Source organism: Rattus norvegicus, chromosome 3, assembly GCF_021556685.1.
Source record: "Rattus norvegicus strain SHRSP/BbbUtx chromosome 3, alternate assembly SHRSP_T2T, whole genome shotgun sequence".
Lineage (NCBI taxonomy): Eukaryota > Metazoa > Chordata > Mammalia > Rodentia > Muridae > Rattus > Rattus norvegicus.
In genome coordinates, this window is record NC_141536.1 from 54,530,772 (window position 1) to 54,549,998 (window position 19,227).

General features: G+C 43.3%; 1 protein-coding gene and 2 long non-coding RNA genes across 7 annotated transcripts in view; 1 reads left to right on the forward strand and 2 right to left on the reverse strand.

Annotated features, from left to right (window-relative positions):
- LOC120101561 (uncharacterized) overlaps nt 1-8,755 on the reverse strand; it is a 29,593-nt gene extending 20,838 nt beyond the window's left edge. The window contains exons 1-2 of the long non-coding RNA XR_015683551.1: nt 8,624-8,755; nt 8,338-8,390 (exon numbers count right to left, since the gene is read on the reverse strand). This is a non-coding gene — a long non-coding RNA (uncharacterized LOC120101561). The remainder of the gene's footprint in view (nt 1-8,337; nt 8,391-8,623) is intronic.
- On the reverse strand, nt 1,232-6,239 carry LOC148006479 (uncharacterized). The gene is made up of 2 exons (XR_015683552.1): nt 6,186-6,239; nt 1,232-4,244 (listed from the first exon to the last, which is right to left on the reverse strand). It is a non-coding gene; the product is annotated as an uncharacterized LOC148006479 (long non-coding RNA).
- Nucleotides 6,925-19,227, forward strand: part of Erich2 (glutamate-rich 2) — a 41,198-nt gene continuing 28,895 nt past the window's right edge. The window contains exons 1-4 of one of the 5 annotated variants that reach the window (XM_087653831.1): nt 7,024-7,196; nt 7,321-7,776; nt 7,889-7,934; nt 18,457-18,492. In XM_087653831.1, coding sequence (XP_087509957.1) covers nt 7,335-7,776; nt 7,889-7,934; nt 18,457-18,492 — 524 coding nt within the window. In that variant the 5' untranslated portion in view covers nt 7,024-7,196; nt 7,321-7,334. 5 annotated transcript variants of the gene reach the window in all.

Consider the following 19,227-nt stretch of genomic DNA (forward strand, 5'->3'; position numbering starts at 1 on the left):
CTTTCTAGCCATTTAAATCAGCATTCCTGGGAAGATTCGCCTGCTCCATTGAACATCCTTTAAATGTGATCTCAATGCTCCATTTTATTGTTGCTATCTGCATAGTCTAAATTTGTGATGGGAAAATGCACTGTGAATAGCAATGAGCTTAGTATTCAGTTACCATAGATAAGACTTCTGTGGGGAAGACTGAACTCAGTTTTTTGATTCTTGGAGATTCTGTTTCTGAGCTCCACTGGGGCAAGACAGCCATGTTAAAAAAAAAAGAAATGACATTTTCTGAGATCAGTTTACAAATCTCTAACTGGGGTGAATTTCCAGAGTTTCTGAAGGCAATTCCTTGGAAGCCCTAGTGACTGACTGATGACCTCTGAGCCTCTTTGTGGACAGGTGCCCTGATGTTTATATTCTGATTTCCTTGGAAACCTACCAGCCGCTGCATCATCCCTTAAATCCCAGCACTTGGGAGGCAGAGGCAGATTGATCTCTGTGAGTTTGAGAAGCCTGGTCTACGCAGTCAGTTCTAGGACAGCAAGAGCTATGCAGAGAGACCTTCTCTCAAAACAACAATTTTTTTTTTTAAAAATGGCATGCATAACTTCTGCTGTACACCTGGGTCCTAAGAAGGCTGTCTGGAAACTCAACATCCCAGCTCGGGCAGAGTTAGACTGCCCTTTCACACCCAACCACTGGTTGACACAATATTTTGATACGCAAAATCAAGGAAAAAGGAAGGGAAAATGGAAGTAGCCAGCAGAGAGGTAGAAGTCACAGAGAAAAATTAACAGCCAGTTAAAAGCATTAATTTGAAGACAGAAGCCACTTTTTAATAGGAGGTAAGAAATATTTAACATTCTCTAAAACAGGGATTGATTTGCTAAAATTCATAGCTCATTATATTAATAAAAAAAGTACTGATTACATTAGCTAATAACGTATGTCCAGCCTGAAAGACATCACACAGAAGCTTCAGTAACTTATTAAAAACAAGCAATCCTGGAAATTCCAAGCACATTAAAGAATCGGTGACGTGGGCAGGAGAGATAACTCAGGACTGAAGAGCTCTGGCTGCTCTTCCTGGGTTTGATTCCCAGCACCCACATGATATAGTCACTCAACTCCAGTTTTAGGGGATCTAGTACCCTCTTCTGACATCCAGGGGCACCAGACACACACATATTGCACACACAGACGCACACGAAGGCAAAACATTTATATACAAAATGTAAAAGAAATTTTACAAAAAATTTTATTAAGTGCCATTCAGTTACACTGACTTTCTGTTCAGTATTTGCTTCATTCTCGCTACCGACATGGTTTTAAGGATGAGTCCTGAGAAGAGCTAAGCACACTTGCTGTTTAGGTACATCCAAAAGCCCCTTTTATCATCGATAGTAACTACCTTACCCATCCCCACACTCCCCGATAATCCTCATTAATCTTTTCTTTGTTCTCCTGGACTCTCCAAGAAAAATGTGGTTCCTAACCAAAAAAAAATTAAAGATGGAAAAAACTGGATCTTTCAACAAAACTTGTCATGTCTCCTGTCTTCCCACTCTACCATGCATGAGGACTGAGGACATCTCACGGTGACCAGTGACTTAGCGTCACTTTAAGGAAAGTATACTTAGAAACGGTTAGTGTGAATGCTCATGTTGTCTTGATGAATCCTGAGAAGGAAGTGTGTTTTGGCTATCCCAGGAGGCATTTAACCCTAGGGCCACTTCTGTGATTGGAGATGATCCCTTCTATGCAGTGAGAAAAGAACATGCGCACTGTGGATACTGAACATGCGCACTGTGAATACCGGCACAGTGTCGGGTGGGGGTGGTGTGTGCGGGTAAGAATCCATACAGATGTGGAGGATGGGTAGCCAGTTACAGGAATCGATTTTCTTCTTGAAAGGCATATCCTTCAGACGGGAACACCAGGGAAGGAGTGAATGCAGCTGACAGCTGAACAGGAACCGTGTGGAGCAGGTACGGACCATGGGGAGAGGTTGGATATGAACTCGCTGCTCCTGTGTCCTGTAAGACAGCCTCACACACTTTCCTAAGACAGCTCCTGAATCTCACTCTTGGAGAGGGTTTCTCATAACTCCTGATGAGTTTCTTACCTACACAGAAAGGTAAGGGAGATGAAGAGCTGGGGGAGGGGCACGGCCGGGGCCGGGGGTTTGGGGTGGGGGGTGCGATGACGGCATATGACAGGTAAGAAATAAGATGAACTGTGGGGGCCTGGGGTAGGATGGGGATCCTCAAAGGAAAGGTGACCACATCGTTGGGTTAAAAGTCTGATAGGGCTGAAACGTGTGAGCTGTGAGTCTCCTCAGGGGAGACTGAGCTGAGAAAGTGCTGTTCAGACGAGATGCCAGAAAAGGTGAGATTGCCATATAGGAAAGTGGCTGCTATTTGTAATAAGCTCTAGGGAACTCGCCCTCAGGACAAAGTTTCTCTGTGTCGCCCGCCCTGGCTGTCCTGGAACTCATTTGTAGACCACGCTGGTCTCGAACTCAGAGATCTGACTGCCTCTGCCTCCTGAGTGCTGGGATTAAAGGCATGTTCTAATACTACCCAGCCTAAGGCAATATTAAACAAATACAAACTAAGTAGCCGGAAAGACTGCTCAAGATGCTTGCTGCCAAGCTCAATCCTGACCTGAGTTCAATCCCTGGAAAAGGCCCAACGGCAGCAAATAACCTATTACAGTATAACCTCCACGTAGCACCATAGCACACTCACACACACATGTTGGCACACACACATACTAAATGAAGAAATGCAATTTTTAAAAAATAGAACTATGGCGTAGCACAAAGGGACTGTCTTCCCTTTGTGTGTGACACACAGACATGTCACGTGTGAGAAGCGGCCGCTGCCTTGGGCTGAGGAGAGCCCAGCAAGACACAAATGTACAAGGCACTCTCTATCAAGCTGTGGTATGAGCAGGAGGCATCTTTAACAGGAAAGAGAATCGCTAGTCTTCGAAAGGCGTGGTGGTGTGTTAGGCGTCCTCCTAGAATTCTGTGAGCTCTCCGTGGGATGACAGGGCTTCCCTGCGTGTCTGGGGGAGCAATCCAACCACACTGTAGCACGGTGCACTTGAGACACCGGTATGAAGACACTGGATCGGAAGTGGTCACTTACTTTAAGGTTCTGACAAAGCTAAGAGTCATGATGGTGTGCCCACAGAAGTGGAAGGGCGACCTACATTGTGCACTGAGAAAGGAGTAAGTGTTGTACACAGTTGACCCCAGTGGAATATCAGCGAGGGGATCACTGAGGAGAGTCAGGACAGTGGAATTCTCGACGGTCTCACTGAGACGGTTAAGAGGCCTAGCTAGCACTAGCAGCCGGTCACTTTCTGGTCTTTAAAGGAGAGATTGTATACGCAAGTCGACTTTAAAAATCATCATTGTTTTACATATACATCAGTGTTTAAACTCATCCACACATCAAGAACTGAAGACAACCATGATTCGTATGTCTGCAGTCATAATCTTTCGGCACCAGACTCCCTCTACTGATTCCAGAATAATAAAGAACACTTCACGGGCATCTCCTGACTAGACTCAAAATATGGAAGCCAAGGCAAAGGAGCTTGCGCGGGAACAAAGGTGATCCTTAATAGGAGGAGCAGGAAGCTCAACACTTGAAGACGCGTGAAAATATAAACTACTTTGAAAAGTACCTGTATAGGCAGAACTATATACAATATGTATATGCTACAATATACAATATATATATGCTACAATATACAATATATATGCTACTATATACAATATATATGCTACTATATACAATATATATGCTACAATATACAATATATATGCTACTATATACAATATATATGCTACTCTTTAACCAATTCTTATCCACCAATGACAACACACAACTGTGTCATCAGCGGTGGCTATTGTAAAAACTCTCTATAATGAAACTCTCTAACTTCAGTCATCCACTGACACTTCTTAACTAGAACCAACTGCGGAAAGTGTTAAGTCAAGTGCCATGCAGGAGTGAGTGTGTGATAATTTTGTTGAGAAGTACGCTTGAGGTTAGGGTAAAGATGCAAAGTGTCTCCCATGAGAAGGGAAATGGGAGCGAAGCTCGGCCGCCCTGTGTTTACAAGAGGGAAGCTGGAAATTAAACAGCATCCTTAGCACTTTAGCTGTGAGAAGAGGAAGTGGGATGATTTGCATAGACTTCAAACAATCTCACAACTATTGAGCAAACCAGCAAATCCTGGAAAGAATTAGAGAGAAAAGCCAAAGTCAATACACTTCAAACCCCCTCGGTGTTTCCCAGCAACTAGCAAGAAAGCATCTTCTGCTGGTTCACACTTTGCACAAAATAAATATTAAGTCCGTTGTTGGTACTGTTCCAAAAAGTTAATATTTTACAGTTCGGAATTTTAGTTTAAGACTGCCTTTGAAGCTCAAAGAATGCCTTTTTGAAGTTATGTTTTCATAGACCTAGGAATCTGATCTGAGAATGAAAGATGCCATCAAAGATTTATTTACAAAGATGGTCATCAAAACCTGTCTTCTCTCTCTCTTTCTCTCTCTCTCTCCCTCTCTCTCTCTCCCTCCCTCCCTCCTTCCCTCCCTCCCTCCCTCCCTCCCTCCCTTCCTTCCTTCCTTCTTTATCTCCTGAGACAGGGTTGTTTTTTGAGACAGGAGACGGGGTTTCTCTGTATAGCCCTTGCTGTCCTGGAACACTGTAGACTGGGCTGCCCTTGAACTCCCAGAGGTCCGCCTGCACTTCCTCCCGGGTGCTGGGTCTAAAGGCCCTAACACAGCCCAAACCTTCTTTCTTACAATTACTGTTCAACTCTTGCATCTCATGGCCAGAGTATAGCCTCACTCTCAGCTTCCAACAAAGATGTTCAGAAACAATGAATTAGCAGAAGAAAAGTTAGAAATTTCCAAATCAGGGACTGTCTGAACAAATTAAGTAAGTTGTAATATATATCATATATTTGCCATTAAAATATTTTGAAGGCTAAACACATTGTGAAACATTCGAGAGAAAATGTTAAACAAACAAAAAAAGGGTACCAACAACAGAGACCAACAAATGTCAGTAAGTAAACGTGTGCCCAAAAGTAAAAGTTAACATGTGCACAAAAGAGGGCTAGAAATAGGGGCTGGGGATTTAGCTCAGTGGTAGAGCGCTTACCTAGGAAGCGCAAGGCCCTGGGTTCGATCCCCAGCTCCGAAAAAAAGAACCAAAAAAAAAAAAAAAAAAAAAAAAGAGGGCTAGAAATAAAAAATAAGAATTAATGACAGAGGTTACTACTGGGCAGTAGAATCCTGGGTAGTTTACATTTTTACGGTTGTGGGGTTTGGTAGGTTGAAAACTGTCCATCGTGAGAGTGACCCTGGGCTTTTGTTTGCAAGAGAGATTGTTTTTTGTTTTCAGTGCCCAGGGCAGCAGTGTGATAGGCAAGTTCTTCATAGCCAACCTACAATCCTGATATTAGCTAAAATATCAACGCTAAACAATAAAAAACGCTAGATGTTATTTAAACGTGTTTTTTTTTATCATACTCTGCTAACATTCAGATCGGTAATTTAAAAAAAAAATTACCCATTAAAAATCCTGGCGATAGGGGTTGGGGATTTGGCTCAATGGTAGAGCACTTGCCTAGCAAGCGCAAGGCCCTGGGTTCGGTCCCCAGCTCCGAAAAAAAAGAAAAGGAAAAAAAAAAAATCCTGGCGATAGGGCTCCGATTGTAGCTCCGACCGCTTGCCTAAGGTATAAAGTCCGGGATCCAGTTCCTAGGACCACCAAAACCCAAAGCACCATGGAGTGTAATAGTAGCTGCAGTGGAAGACGTAGTATCTTCATGAGCATTTCCTCTTCATTTTAGAACAACTCTTCACTAGGCAGATCCTTTAGATTCAGTGTCTAAAAGCACAGGTTAGAGCTAAACTTTGCTTTATATTTGAGCACTGTATCAAAAAAAAAAAAAAAACCCAACCCAACTTCTGCTTGGAGGTTATAGAGTGAATTATTTCTGATGTTATGCAAATGAAGACGAAATTTAACGCTTTTTCATCATAGTGAAATATAACGACCATTGTGGAGTTTAACAGGCACTGGGCCAGGTGCTCTACTGGAATGACCTTTAGTTCTGTCACCCCGAAAGTTGGCTATTTTATTTAGATGCATAATAATTACCTGAGTCACCTGTCAGTCGTCATTTAGTCTGTAAAGAGTTTCTCTCTCCGTGTTCTGAGAAATAGAAACCACAGACACACCTTGAAAACCCTGCAGGGTATAAACTGGCTTGGGCGAATCCTTTGCGCTGTAGGGGGCAGAGACCTTTTAATCAGGTCGGTTTGATACTGTCTTGCACTTCCTTACAGTAGGACAATGTATGGAGCAACGGTGCCATTACCTATTTAGCAATACCAAGCAATTTAACAAAACTGAGGGTTTTAAACATGATTAAGATTACTCTTTCCCTCTGCCTTTTATGGAGAACGAACTTGGGTAAAACTTAAGATATCTGATATGTATAGTGTTCCGGTCCCTGCAATAGCAGAAGTCCGGGCTTGCTGGGTCCTTATCAAACAAGGCCTGCATTTGTCAATGATTTCATTGAGTTCCGTAAACTTGCATTCTAGCTTTAAAAAGGATAATAATGCAAACTTTCTGTACTCTTGGTTCATAGTGATTTGGCTGGTTCTATTTTTATAAAAATGTCGTAATTAAGTCCGTTTCTATACATTAAAACGTATATATTTTCACCATCACGTAAAATGCATGTCCCCAGAGGGCCCTTAAAGATAGTTATTATTTATCTTATATTCTGGCCACTATGTGAAATTCGAATCCAGGTTTGATTCCAACAAACGTGTCCCCTTCAAAACTTGTTGCCTAGCAACAAGTTCTCTGTGTCCAAGAAGAGAGGTTACCCATTCCCCCCCTAGAAGATAAGCTTGAGAGACTATTGAAATTTTCTAACAGTGTCCTCCCACCCTCTTTTGTGACCGAAGCAGTGAAGCATAAGACCTCCAACTGGCTGAGGTGCCTCAGTAGCAGCCCGGGCGGCGCAAAAGGGAACCCAGACTTGGCCCCGGGCTGGGTGGGAAAGGCGAGCCTGGTTCTAAACATCTGAACCGGATCCCTAGGAGAACTGATGTCGAGATCCCCAGGAAACCCATAATCTTCTCGGGGCGATCTCAGGTGCAGGGGATTTTTGTTCATTCATATCCAGAGGCACCCATCCCTCCCAACTCAAGGCATCTTTTCTTCCACAAGTTGTAACCCCCCAATGAAGCCACCTCGCCCCTTTCCCTCCGCCACCTAGAGTCAGGATCAGGTATGGACACCGACTTTCCAGTCTCCCTGTCTCCAGCCTTTCTCAAAGTAACCAGGGTACGTGGTCAAGCCTGCCCCAGGGTGTGTGCCCCCAACTTGCCCCGCAGCGTAACCCCCAGTACCTCGGGGCGCTGGGCCACCCGCGCCGCCCGCTCCGCCCTTCACGTGGTTCCTGCAGCTGGAACGGCTCCCGCCCCGCCCCCGCCCCGCGCTCTTCGCCCCGCCCCGGGCCCGCCGCGCTCCGCCCCGCTCGCCCCGCCGCTGCGTCGGGTGGTCCAGTCGCTGGGCAGCTCCCGTGGTTCCCGGGCCTCCTGCTGCAGCCCGTCCTGTCTCCATGGCGACTCGGCGTCCCAGGCTCGCGGCTCGGAACCCAGCTCAAGTGCGGAGCGGGGCTGGCCTTCCTGGTCTGGCCTTCGCGGAAACTCCTTGGCTGGGCGGCCAGAGGGTAAGCAGCGCAGTAATGACCGTGAGTAACTTCCCCGCACCCCCAGAAGTGGCGGGTCCCAACCTGCACCTTCGAACAGCACCTAATCCTGAAATTTTATCTACCACTCCAGGTTGGGCCTCTGGAACCCCTCGGCTGTCGAAGCACCCGCAGAGAAGGTAGGATGCTAGGTTGAGAGGAGGGAAAGTCTGCCTGTGTAGGGTTATCTCACCCTATCGCAAAATGAGAACCTTCCCTTCCATCCTAGGGCCTCCAGCTCCGCCCCCGTTGCTCACGATTCTTTTACTTACTTTTGCAAACAACTTAATGGTTTATAGAGACGAGCATATACCTAGGCTTGCCCTCTACCTGTAACTCATTTGGCACTGTGAACTTTGGCCCTCCTGGATCTCCCAGGAGAAAAGTTCGCACTACAAACTGCCCCTAAATCCAATCCGGATGACTTGAAATATCCAAAAATCAAGATTTTGACTTTTGACTCCTTGAACCACTCTGCACCACACACCAATAGCATTTAAATATTAAGTATCACGGTGGCACCGGTACTGTAAGGTGACTTACTTGCTGAAGCAAGTTTGTTCTTATCCCAAGAACGTTGCTTTTTAAAAGGAGATCTGGAAAAAAAGGAAAAAACAAAAAACTACGTTGTTTCATTCTCCTAACAACCAAAGTCAAATACTTGGCTCCCAAATACAAACACTTGTCTGTTTCTAGGGTTTGGGGGTTTGTTTTGATCTCCAGAAAGCAAAGCACCTCAGCAGAAAAAAATCTCTGTTGAGTTTCCAGAGCTCAATCCCCAAACTCTAGGGATTCCCACTGTACCCTCCCCACAGTTCCATTCTCTCACCCATGCATGGCAGTAAAGCTGTGTACTTTAGCTGTGCCCCCTGCTTCCGTGTCCAAGTAGGCCCAGTAGAACTGGTTTCGTTTCCGAGTACATGGTTCACGACTCTCCTTTCAAGGCCAAGCGATGGGTACTGACAACAAAAGGAGGAGTTGAGGCGTTTACCTGTATTCCCAGTTAAGCTCTGTTGTATGTTCCCCTGAACAGAAGTCACGGGGTAAGGGATTGACTCAAAATTACAAGATCTGTCGAAATTTGAACACAGGCTGCCTCCAGCAAGCTACCATCCTGTCAAGGAGGAAAGACACAGTTTATATTTTAAGTACTTCTGGGTATAAGTGATGTGTGGTAGAAATTTTCAATTTTAACCTGGGATTTTTAATCCCGCCTTTTTAACCATTTAGTTTTCAGACAACACACACACACACACACACACACACACACACACAGCCTTTTTATATTTATAATAAGCCTTAATAAGCACTGCAGCTGGACAGAAATCTACCCTCTATGTTATTAAAACTTATTTTTGATTAATAATCCTGTTATTATTTACTATGTTTTATCTGGGCTGCTCTTTACTCCAATTGGCCAGCCCTCAGGGCTGTGCTTTTTGACACTTAACCCATGGTGTCTTCCTCCTCCTTCCTCCCTTCTCCTTCTCTTCATAGCCTCCCTCAGCCCCGAGGCTGGGAACATCAAGCACCACCTATGTGTCTTCTGTCCCGCTATAGGCTGTAGACATCTTTATTCACCAATCAGAAATAGCTTGGGGGTAAGGTCACATGGTGTCACTTAGATCTACGTGCAGACTCTCTTGTCTCTGGGGCAACTAAGTCTTGGGGACCCACACTTAACATTACAATACATATCAACAGACCAAACCTCAACAATTTTTTTGTCTAATTAAAAAGGCTTTTTAAAAAATATGAATTGAATATAATTATAATAGTTATGAAAATTATAAAGTCTCATATATATTTACAACATCCAGTCCATTATGTTTGGCAATTTAGATAAAGTTTCTTCATCATTTATCTTATTTTAGTGAGTTAGAAATTTGTATATACATTATTTTACTCATTATTGTATATGTATATACATATGTAATGTATAGACATTATTATTTTAACTCATATCATTTTTAAAACATTTTTTAGACCTAGAACGTTTGTTTATTTCAAACCAAGAGATTTGTAGTTAGTCTTTAACCACATCATAGATTTGAGAAGGAATAAGTATTATTTGAGTATGCAGGAATGCAGTTTTTAAAAATTATAGAAATGACAGATAGCTTATCACTTGGGGAGTCTCCGCTATCTCTTACAACATTGGTGCCTCTGTCTCTAGCCTTCTGGCCCAGAACATCTGACAGACTTTAAGGGAAGCAGGAATTATGAAGGACTAGCTTACCTTGTTTGGCAGAGCTTAGGAGTTGATTGTTTTGAATCTATCTGTCCTTTTCGGACAGCATTTTGTCTACAGATAAAGTTAGGGCTTTTTTTTTCCCTCTATCTAGTGGTTAGCCTGCCACAATGGAAGCAACTTTCTTTGTAATTATTGATGCTTAGTATCTTTATTGAAGTGAAATGGGGTTACTGTTAGTAGCAAATTTGTCTCATAGTCAAAAGATTTTTTTTTTAATAATGGGATGATTTTAAATGTCATAATTTGTGGATCTTTGACATTTTTGAAGACCATTTATCTATTTATAGCGTACTTGAATAAATGAACACCGTTTGATTTTAGCTATTTATTATATGTATAACCCAGGATTTATTTTTTGTGATAATTTAAAGTAGTACCTAATATGACTATGAGTTTGACTGACTGTTAACTCATATTACTTAATTATTTTAAACAATTTGTAACAGCAGTTATTAAAGGGGTTGGGATTAAGCCTTGTATTTTTATATGAGTTTTATAGGCATAATGTTTATCCAAGAGTAACAAAATTAATCTTAAATTTTGTATTAATATACAAAGATTTATATCAATGAAAACCTTAAACCTGTATTAATATATAAAATTTTGTATTAATGTAACAAAATATAACCTTAATTTTTTATTAATGTAAGATTATGACCATAAAATAGTTTTGTATATTTTTTTGTGGTGTTTTTGTTTTTGTTTTTTTTTGGGGGGGGGAGGGTCCTAAAGTTCACTCTCCAGATCAGACAGGTCTTGAATTCAGAGATCTGCCTGTCTCTGTCTCCCAAGTGTTGACATTAAAGGCATGTGCCACCACTGTTTGTCCTCGAACTCATAAGAAACCTATCTGCCCTTGCCTTTGTCCTCTAAGTATTGAGATCAAAGGCCTGGATTTGTTTATTTATCTATGTATACTTGAAAACATTTTAATTTTTATTTCTTTCTCCCTTTGGAGAGTAATATCTCTGTGAATAAATATACCCCCTTTCTCTTTGTAGAGATTAATATCCTTTTATTTAACTTTATTTAAATTCCCTTCTATTACTGAATGAGCGTATTTTCAAGCCATCATATGTCATGCTAGGACAAGAAGTCCCAGTATTCCCCTAGAGGCCACGTTGAAGGAAACCAGTTGCTTAAGGTAGCATAACATCTTAATTTATTTATTTTTTATAATTTTTTTAATCGTGGGAGGCATGCAGCCTTGCTTTTTGTTCTCTGAGCAGCAGGATTTTGCCAGCTTCATTGCATACCAGGGTCTTCTAGCACCTGTGCGGTTAAGTTGCCTCTCCAAGGCAGCATAGAGCAGCGTCAGGGAAGACCCCAGGCTGGAGTTTGAGCCTGTTGCTTGGAGTGTTGGTTTGGTTTAGGACTTTGCATGTTGGCATTGTGTCTGTCTAGGGTGCAAACCCCAGAATCATGTATACCAAATCAGGATAGATGTTAGCCGTAGTTCTGAACCCTGCATGGCTTGGGGAAAAAAAAAACAACTTTGTTAAGAAACTAGGTCTCCATAGTCTTAAAGGGACAGCATGTGCTTTTTATTTGATCTGAAATTTAAAAATTTTAAAGTGAGTTTTTGCCCCATATTGGGCACCAATATGCTGTATTTTTAATTTTAACTTGGGGTTTTTATCCCACTTTTAACCATTCAGTTTTCAAACAAAGCACATATCCAGCCTTTATATTTATAATAAGCCTTAGAGCTTATTGTAGAGCTGGGCAGATATCGCCCCTCTATGTTATTAAAATATACTTTTTTATTAATAAATCCAGGTTATTACTTACTATATTTCATCTGGGCTGCTCTTAACTCCAATTGGCCAGCTCTCAGGGCCATGTTTTTGTTTTTTGCTTTGTTTTGTTTGCTTTTTGACTCTTAACCCATGGTGTCTTCCTCCTCCCCCTCCTCCTCCCTTTCTCCTTCTCTTCGTGGACTTCCCCAAACCCCAGGCTGGGAACATCAAGCACCACCTATGCCTCTTCTGCCCAGCTATAAGCTGTAGGCATCTTTATTCACCAATCGGAAATAACTTAATGGGCAAGGTCACACAGTGTCTCTTGGGTCTACATGCAGACTTTCTTGTCTGTGGGGCAACCGGATCTCGAGCCTGCACTTAGCATTACAGTACCTAGCAGCAGAGCAAACCACAGTAGTGATGGATGATCATTTTATATGCATTTGGGGCTGTACAGTAAAATGTGCCTGGGTTGTGCTCTGCCCCCCACCGCACTTCACCACAGTTTCCAGGACAGAACATATACACCCATCTGTCATTTCATCCGTTCTCTGCCAGTTAGAGCATAAGGTTGCTTATGAAAACAAATAGAATAAAGAGTAGGATAGGGCTGGAGAGATGGCTCAGTGGTTAAGAGCACTGACTGCTCTTCCAGAGGTCCTGAGTTCAAATCCCAGCAACCACATGGTGGCTCACAACCATCTGTAACGGGATCTGATGCCCTCTTCTGGTGTGTCTGAAGACAGCTACAGTGTACTTAATAAATAAATAAATCTTAAAGAGTAGGATAGTTCCATAAATACAATGAAGAAAAATGTCATGTCTTCCATTATTAGAAGAGAAACCTAAATGAGACTCTTTGGGAATCTGAATCTTCAGTGTTAACAACTCATTTGGTTAAAGCCTGTTTGGACTTTGCAGCCTGAGTGACCCCACTGGCTGCTGGTTAGCGGCTTATACCTAGGGATGTGTGTATGTGAGATAATCTTACCTCAGTTTTGGGTACTATTGTCTTCTAAATCTAGACTTCTAAATGGGGTGTTCCAAGTCCTCCACGAGACTAGTGGCTGCCATGTTGAACAGCTAAACTCCAGTTTATATGTTGTGTTCTCTGTTTCTTTCCAGTTCTACTCATTCAGAAAATGTTTACTAGACATCAGATCATGTGGTATGGAGTGCAGTAGACCCTAGAAATAGGCAGATACATGAAGTCCCTTCTACGAAACTCCATCTAGTAAGAAGACAAAGAAAGAATAAGTGGATGAAACTATGATGAGCTCTAGGAAGACCTCTAGACCTCCATTTTTCTTTTACTTTGTCTTTCTTACTTCTCTTCCTCTTCTTCCTCCTCCCTCCTCCTCCTCCTTTAGTGTAAATATTTAGCACAGGCTGGCCTGGCCCTCATGGTCAACATACTCCTGCCTCCGCCTACTGGGATTGTTGGCACACACCCCATACCTAGCCATCAAGGGAGCTTGTTTGTTCGTTTGGTGGTGCTGGAGTCCAGTCTAGGCAGTACCTGATGACATGATGCTTTTAAGCTGATGTAGGATACACGTTTATAACTAAGAAACAATTTCTCTCTGTTTCTCTTCTTCTCTCATACTGAATGAACACAGGATCTTGCAAACGCTAGGCAAATGACCTACCACCGAACATTTGTGTTTCAGACAGATGCAAAGTTGTCCAGGCTAGCCTTAAACTTGGCTGTATAGCCCAGGCTGGCCTGGTATTTGCAGCCCTCCTGCCTCGGCCCCCCTGCACTTATAGGTATTTTGACACTGTGCTGGGCTAAGAACCAGTTTCCTTTCTCAAGATCCTTCCTGGATTCTCTAGCCATGTCTCCACAGTGGGGGTGTACATATTGGTATGTCTTCTTATCTGCTTCCTGGATGTTATGAACCATGATTCTATCCTTGAGCTTCTCTCGTTCTACATGGATGATGTAGCCTTGTTCACTTCTGTTCACAGACTTAGGCAGTGAATCACCAACAGGCCAGCAACTTCTCTGAACTCTTATCTGGTCTTCTTGACTGTTCTCTCTCAAATTTACCCTCCACCAAATTTCTGTGATCAATTTAATCTTCCGGTCTTCTTCAAAGCCTTGAATTTGGTTTGCACTGTGCAATAGTTACAACCCTAACTCCTTAGCAATCTGGCAACTATTGCCACTACTGTTTGATTCCCACAAACCTTTCTAACTTCTTCAGCGGACACTCTCCAGCTCTGGACTGGACAATTGCTATTACTACCTGACTGTGGTCCCAATTTGGATAAATGTCACCTTCACAGTGAAGCTTGACTCAGGGGCATCCTATGGGAAAGGATCCAACCTTAAATGTTACAAGCTTGTGGCTGGGATTCTTTCCATGTATTCAAAGTTGGCAGATAGATTGAACACTTCTGACTTGACATGCTCAGAGGCTATGCTACTTCTCTTATCAAAGCTCTTATCACAGGATACCAAAAGGAAAAAAAAAAAAAGAACCTTGGCAGTCAAGGTTTCTTTTGGTTTCAAATAACAAAAACAAAATCCCCATAACTCAGATTTGTTTCAGGTATAAAATGAGAAATTAACTGTCTAACCCATAGTAGGGAAAGAGATTGAGTGGATCAGGAACTCAGATAGCATTAGAGATGTATGTGTATGCCTCTTATATTTGTGCTTATTCTCTCTCTCCCTTCTGCTCCCTCTCATTCTCTTCCTCATCCCCCTTGACCAACCTTTCTTCCTTTCCTTATTTCGCATCCTGGAGTTCTAGACTCACATGATCCTAACTTTATGACAGTCCTACTTGGAAAGCCTATGGGAAAGACTGTGACAAATTAAACTTGGGTCACAGACACATGACTAGGCCTGTCACTGTTAGCTTATGAATTACCACAGTGAGTGTCCAAGTTAGAGTTAGTATTGCTGTGATGAAACACCTTGACTGTTGTGGTTTGAATATGATTGGCCCAGAGGGTGGCACTATTAAGTGTGGCCCTGTTGGAGTAGGTGTGGCCTTGCTGGAGTAGGTGTGTCATCATGGGTGTGGGCTTTAAGACCCTCATCCTAGCTGCCTGGAAGCCAGTGTTCTGCTAGCAGCCTTCAGATGAAAATGTAGAACTCTTAGTTACTTTTGCACCATGCCTGCCTAGACTCTGCCATGCTCCCACCTTGATGATAATGGACTGAACCTCTTTACCTGTAAGCTAGCCCCCAATTGAATGTTGTCCTTACAAGAGTTGCCTTGGTCATAGTGTCTGTTCGTAGCAGTAGAACTCTAAGACAATGACCAAAGCAATTTGGGGAGGAAAAGGGTCTATTACACTTTCATATCACAGTCCTTCCCTGAGGTTAGTTAGAGCCAGAATTCAAATAGGGCAGGAACCTGGAGATAGGAGCTGATGCAGAGGCCATGGAAAGGTGCTGCTTACTGGCTTGCTCCTTATGGCTTGCTAACCCTGCTTTCTTGAAACACCCAGGACCACCAGTTCAAAGCTGGCACCAACCACAATGTCCTGGACCCTCCCCATCAATCACTAATTAAGAAAATACTCAACATGCTTACCTACACCCAGATCTTATGGAGGCATTTTCTCAGTTGTTCCCTCCCCTCAGATGACTCTAGCTCATGTCCAGCTGACATAAAACCAGCCAGCACAGTGGGTCTGCTCGGGAACAGCGCCATGACCTTTGTAGTTGGGCAGCTAGATCTTTCCAAAAATCTGGGGACAGATTATATAGTACATTGTTCATAGATTCTTGTAGAAAATACGGTTATGGAAGGAAGGCAGGAAACAGAGGTGCTGTGTCTGGATTGTGGCACCAGAGCGTGGTTTAGGCACAGCCCACTAATGCTCTTCCTCCGCCCCCACTCATGCCTCCACTGCATGCAGCCTCCTCTTCACTTGCCCTTAGCCAAAAGGCCTTGAAGCGATGTGCAGCCTCCTCTTGCACATCACCTCTTGTCTGTGTGCTCAAAGAGATTGATTGATCCAGTCTTCACTATCATCTCAAATTGAACAGTACAGAAAAATTGCACTGAAGCCTCTCAGAAGCCTGGGTAGAGCACTCTGAAGCCTGGACAGGAGGAAGAACCTGTTTCTGCCTTGAGATGCTAGCTCTCAAGGGCAGGAAATCCTCATCCTTGTGTCTCCCCAACTTAGCACAGACTTGAAGGTTTTCATTTCCGTTTTCGTGCTGAGGATGAAACCCAGCACCTTGCACATACTAACTACATAGTACACTCTTCCCCTAAACTACAAACCAGCCCAAATTTTTGTTTTAAATAGATGTTGAATGTTACATGTGAATTGGAAACAGTCATAATTATTCCCATTGCCAAAGGGGCTGTTGACAGACGTGAATAAGCTCAACCCTTATTCCAGAATCCAGAGGGTGCTCAGGGCTTCCATGTTCAGCATTACGGCATTCTCCAGAAGCCTGTGATCTGTGTTAACATGTATCAGTACTCCAGGGCTGAGGTGGCTTTGTAAGTTAATTAAAAAATCTTCAGAGTTAGTCTGCATCTTTTTGTTGTTTTGTCTTTTTGAGACAGGGTTTCTCTATGTAGACCTGGCTGTTCTGGAATTCACTCTGTAGACCAGCCTGGCCACAGTCTCAGAGTTCCACCTGCTTCTGACCCTCCGGTGCTGGGATTAAAGGCTCAGGCCACCACCACTCAGCTAGTCTGCTTGTCACAATCACGGCTTGTATTTTGCTTCCCCAAACAATCTTATCACAAAGGACATATTTTGTTTGTTTTTAAAGATGTATTTATTATTTACACAGCATTTTGCCTGCGTGCCAGAAGAGGACACCAGATCTCATTGTAGATGGTTATGAGCCACCATGTGGTTGCTGGGAATTGAACTCAGGACCTTGGGAAAAACAATCAGTGCTCTTAACTCCTGAGCCATCTCTCTAGCCCCGTGTGTGTATTTGCTTGTTTGTTGGTCTTGTGTGTGTGTGAAGGTTTTTTGTTTGTTTTGTAGCTGTCCATCCTATGTGCCAGTCTCTGCACTAAACCCTTCATATAGTTCACCCCACATAATATTTATCCAGCTAAGTCAGCCCCATTGAAAATCCCCATTTTTTGAAGTGAAAGAGCTGAAGCTTAAAGAAATGAAGTCACTTTCCCAACTCACCCAAGTAGTGGAGAATCAGCTTTGAATCCAGCCTCTTACCAAGAGCTCAGGCTCCTGAATATTACAGACTCGTAAGGAACTCAGTGTTAGGATGAGACAGGGCCGGTGGACAGACATCTCCTTGAAATGGTAAAGGCCGGATGAAGACAGTCTGGGTCTCCATCAAGATCTGAGCTCTGGCTGTTCCATTTCTCCCGAAATGGGAAGAGAATGCTATGTCTGATAGTGCGATCCAAATAAGGGTCAAAGTCCATGCAGATCTGAAGCTGGAGAGGAGGAGAGGGCTCTAAGGCTCTGCCTATCTTACCAGAATGTACACAGTGTGTCCACAAGACTACAGCAATCCATGGAGCCTCTTTATTTCATTGTCGCACTGTCTCATCCTGGCCTAGAGAACCAGAGAAAAATATTTGCATTAATCCTACTGTTTGCCTAGAGTTTTCCACAACTGGTTTCCCTCCAAAGATCCTTGTTATTCTGATACACTGTAGCTCTCCATCAGCTCCACAATGGAGAGTCAAATCAATAACCTATTTCATGTCTGTCTTGGTCAGAGTTCCCAGAATGCAAAGCCCTGGGCGAAAGTCTCTGCTTTGCTCAAGACAGAGAGTCTGTGTGAGAGAGACTGTAGTGGTGAATAGTTAATCTGCACCAGCCCAAGAGCTCTGGATTCAAGAATGAAAGACAGACAGACAGACATACACACATTAGTTAATTTTGATATGCCTTGACTAGCTCAATGTCTGTGCAGTTCCAAACCTCCCCGTGGCTAGCACACACTCCCCTCCTGTATTCCTGAGTTAATACCTTCTAAATATATATATATATATATATATATATATGTATATATATTAAAGATTTATTCATTTACTATATATAAGTACACTGTAGCTGTCTTCAGATGCACCAAAAGAGGGCATCAGATACCATTACAGATGGTTGTGAACCACCATGTGGTTGCTGGGATTTGAACTCAGGACCTCTGAAAGAGCAGTCGGTGCTCTTAACCACTGAGCCATCTCTCCAGCCCCCTAAATCTATATTTTATCTTTGCTGCCCTGTTACCTTCTGGACAGCCCTCCCATGGGGCTGCTTTCCCTTTACACCTACATTGCTGGATGATTTCTCTCTTGCAGCTTTTAAATCTGATCTCTCTGCTTCTGAGTCATGGGGATTCTCCTCTCTCCCTCAGTCCCTTGCCTGTGTAGTCTGAAAGTCCCACCCCATCTCCTTGCCCAGCCATTGGCTGCACAGCAATTCTCCCCCCCCCCCCCCCCCCGTTCTTTTTTTCGGAGCTGGGGACCAAACCCAGGGCCTTGCGCTTCCTAGGCAAGCGCTCTACCACTGAGCTAAATGCCCAGCCCACAGCAATTCTTTATTACCAGTCAAAGCCAGCTGGGGACGGGGACTCTCAGTGTCTGGAAGGACAGCTCTTGGGGGCCGCGTTAAGACAAAGCTTTAGAACCATTATCAACGAGAGCCATTTGAAAAGGGAGTGTACCAAGTAACGCCTTTCTGCTTTGTTGTTCACAGTCTTGTCCCTGAGTTTTGTATTCCTGAAATTCCCAGGTATGTGGTAATAACCATTTTATAAGTCTGGTTTGAGGCCTGGGCATGATGGTACACATCTGTAATCCCAGCCCTTGGGAGGCAGGTGAATCTTTGTGAGTTCAAATCCAGTTTGCTCTGTGTAGTGAGTTCTAGGTCAGACAGAGCTACAAAGTAAGACCCTATCTCAGAAACAATCCTCTCTGCCCTGGGCCGTGGAGCCAAGTGGAGGGACAAGTGAATTGTTGTTTAAAAAAAAAAAACAACTAGATGACTTATCCGGATATAGAGTGGACTCCATTGTGAGGGAAGTCAGTCCCATAACTGGAGAGCCTAGAAAGCAACAAAGACTTGGAGAACGCTTCATTGGATTAAATAAAAGATCGATTTGTACATGTATACATTTAAATAATACTTGAATAAAACCCCATATCCTAAATGTGGAAGCTTCCACCTTCCGCTGGCTCCAGTTTTCTCTAAAAGTTATCTTTGATGGCACCAGCAAACTGGACAGTGGCGTTTATCATTCAGTTTGTTGAAGCTGGAGAGAGACGTGTATCTGTGATTTCCAGAGTCAGCTCAGTGGAAAGGGTTTCCTAGGGCCTGCTGTGGATTGTATTTTAGTCTAGACCTAGAGTCCAAGATAATGAAGTGAGGAGATAGCAGAACTAGTGGATCGTTCAAGACATTACTACTGTCCCGTGCAGAATCGTCCCTGCAGCTCTATTTAGGTGGACCTCAAGGTGAGAGAGAAGA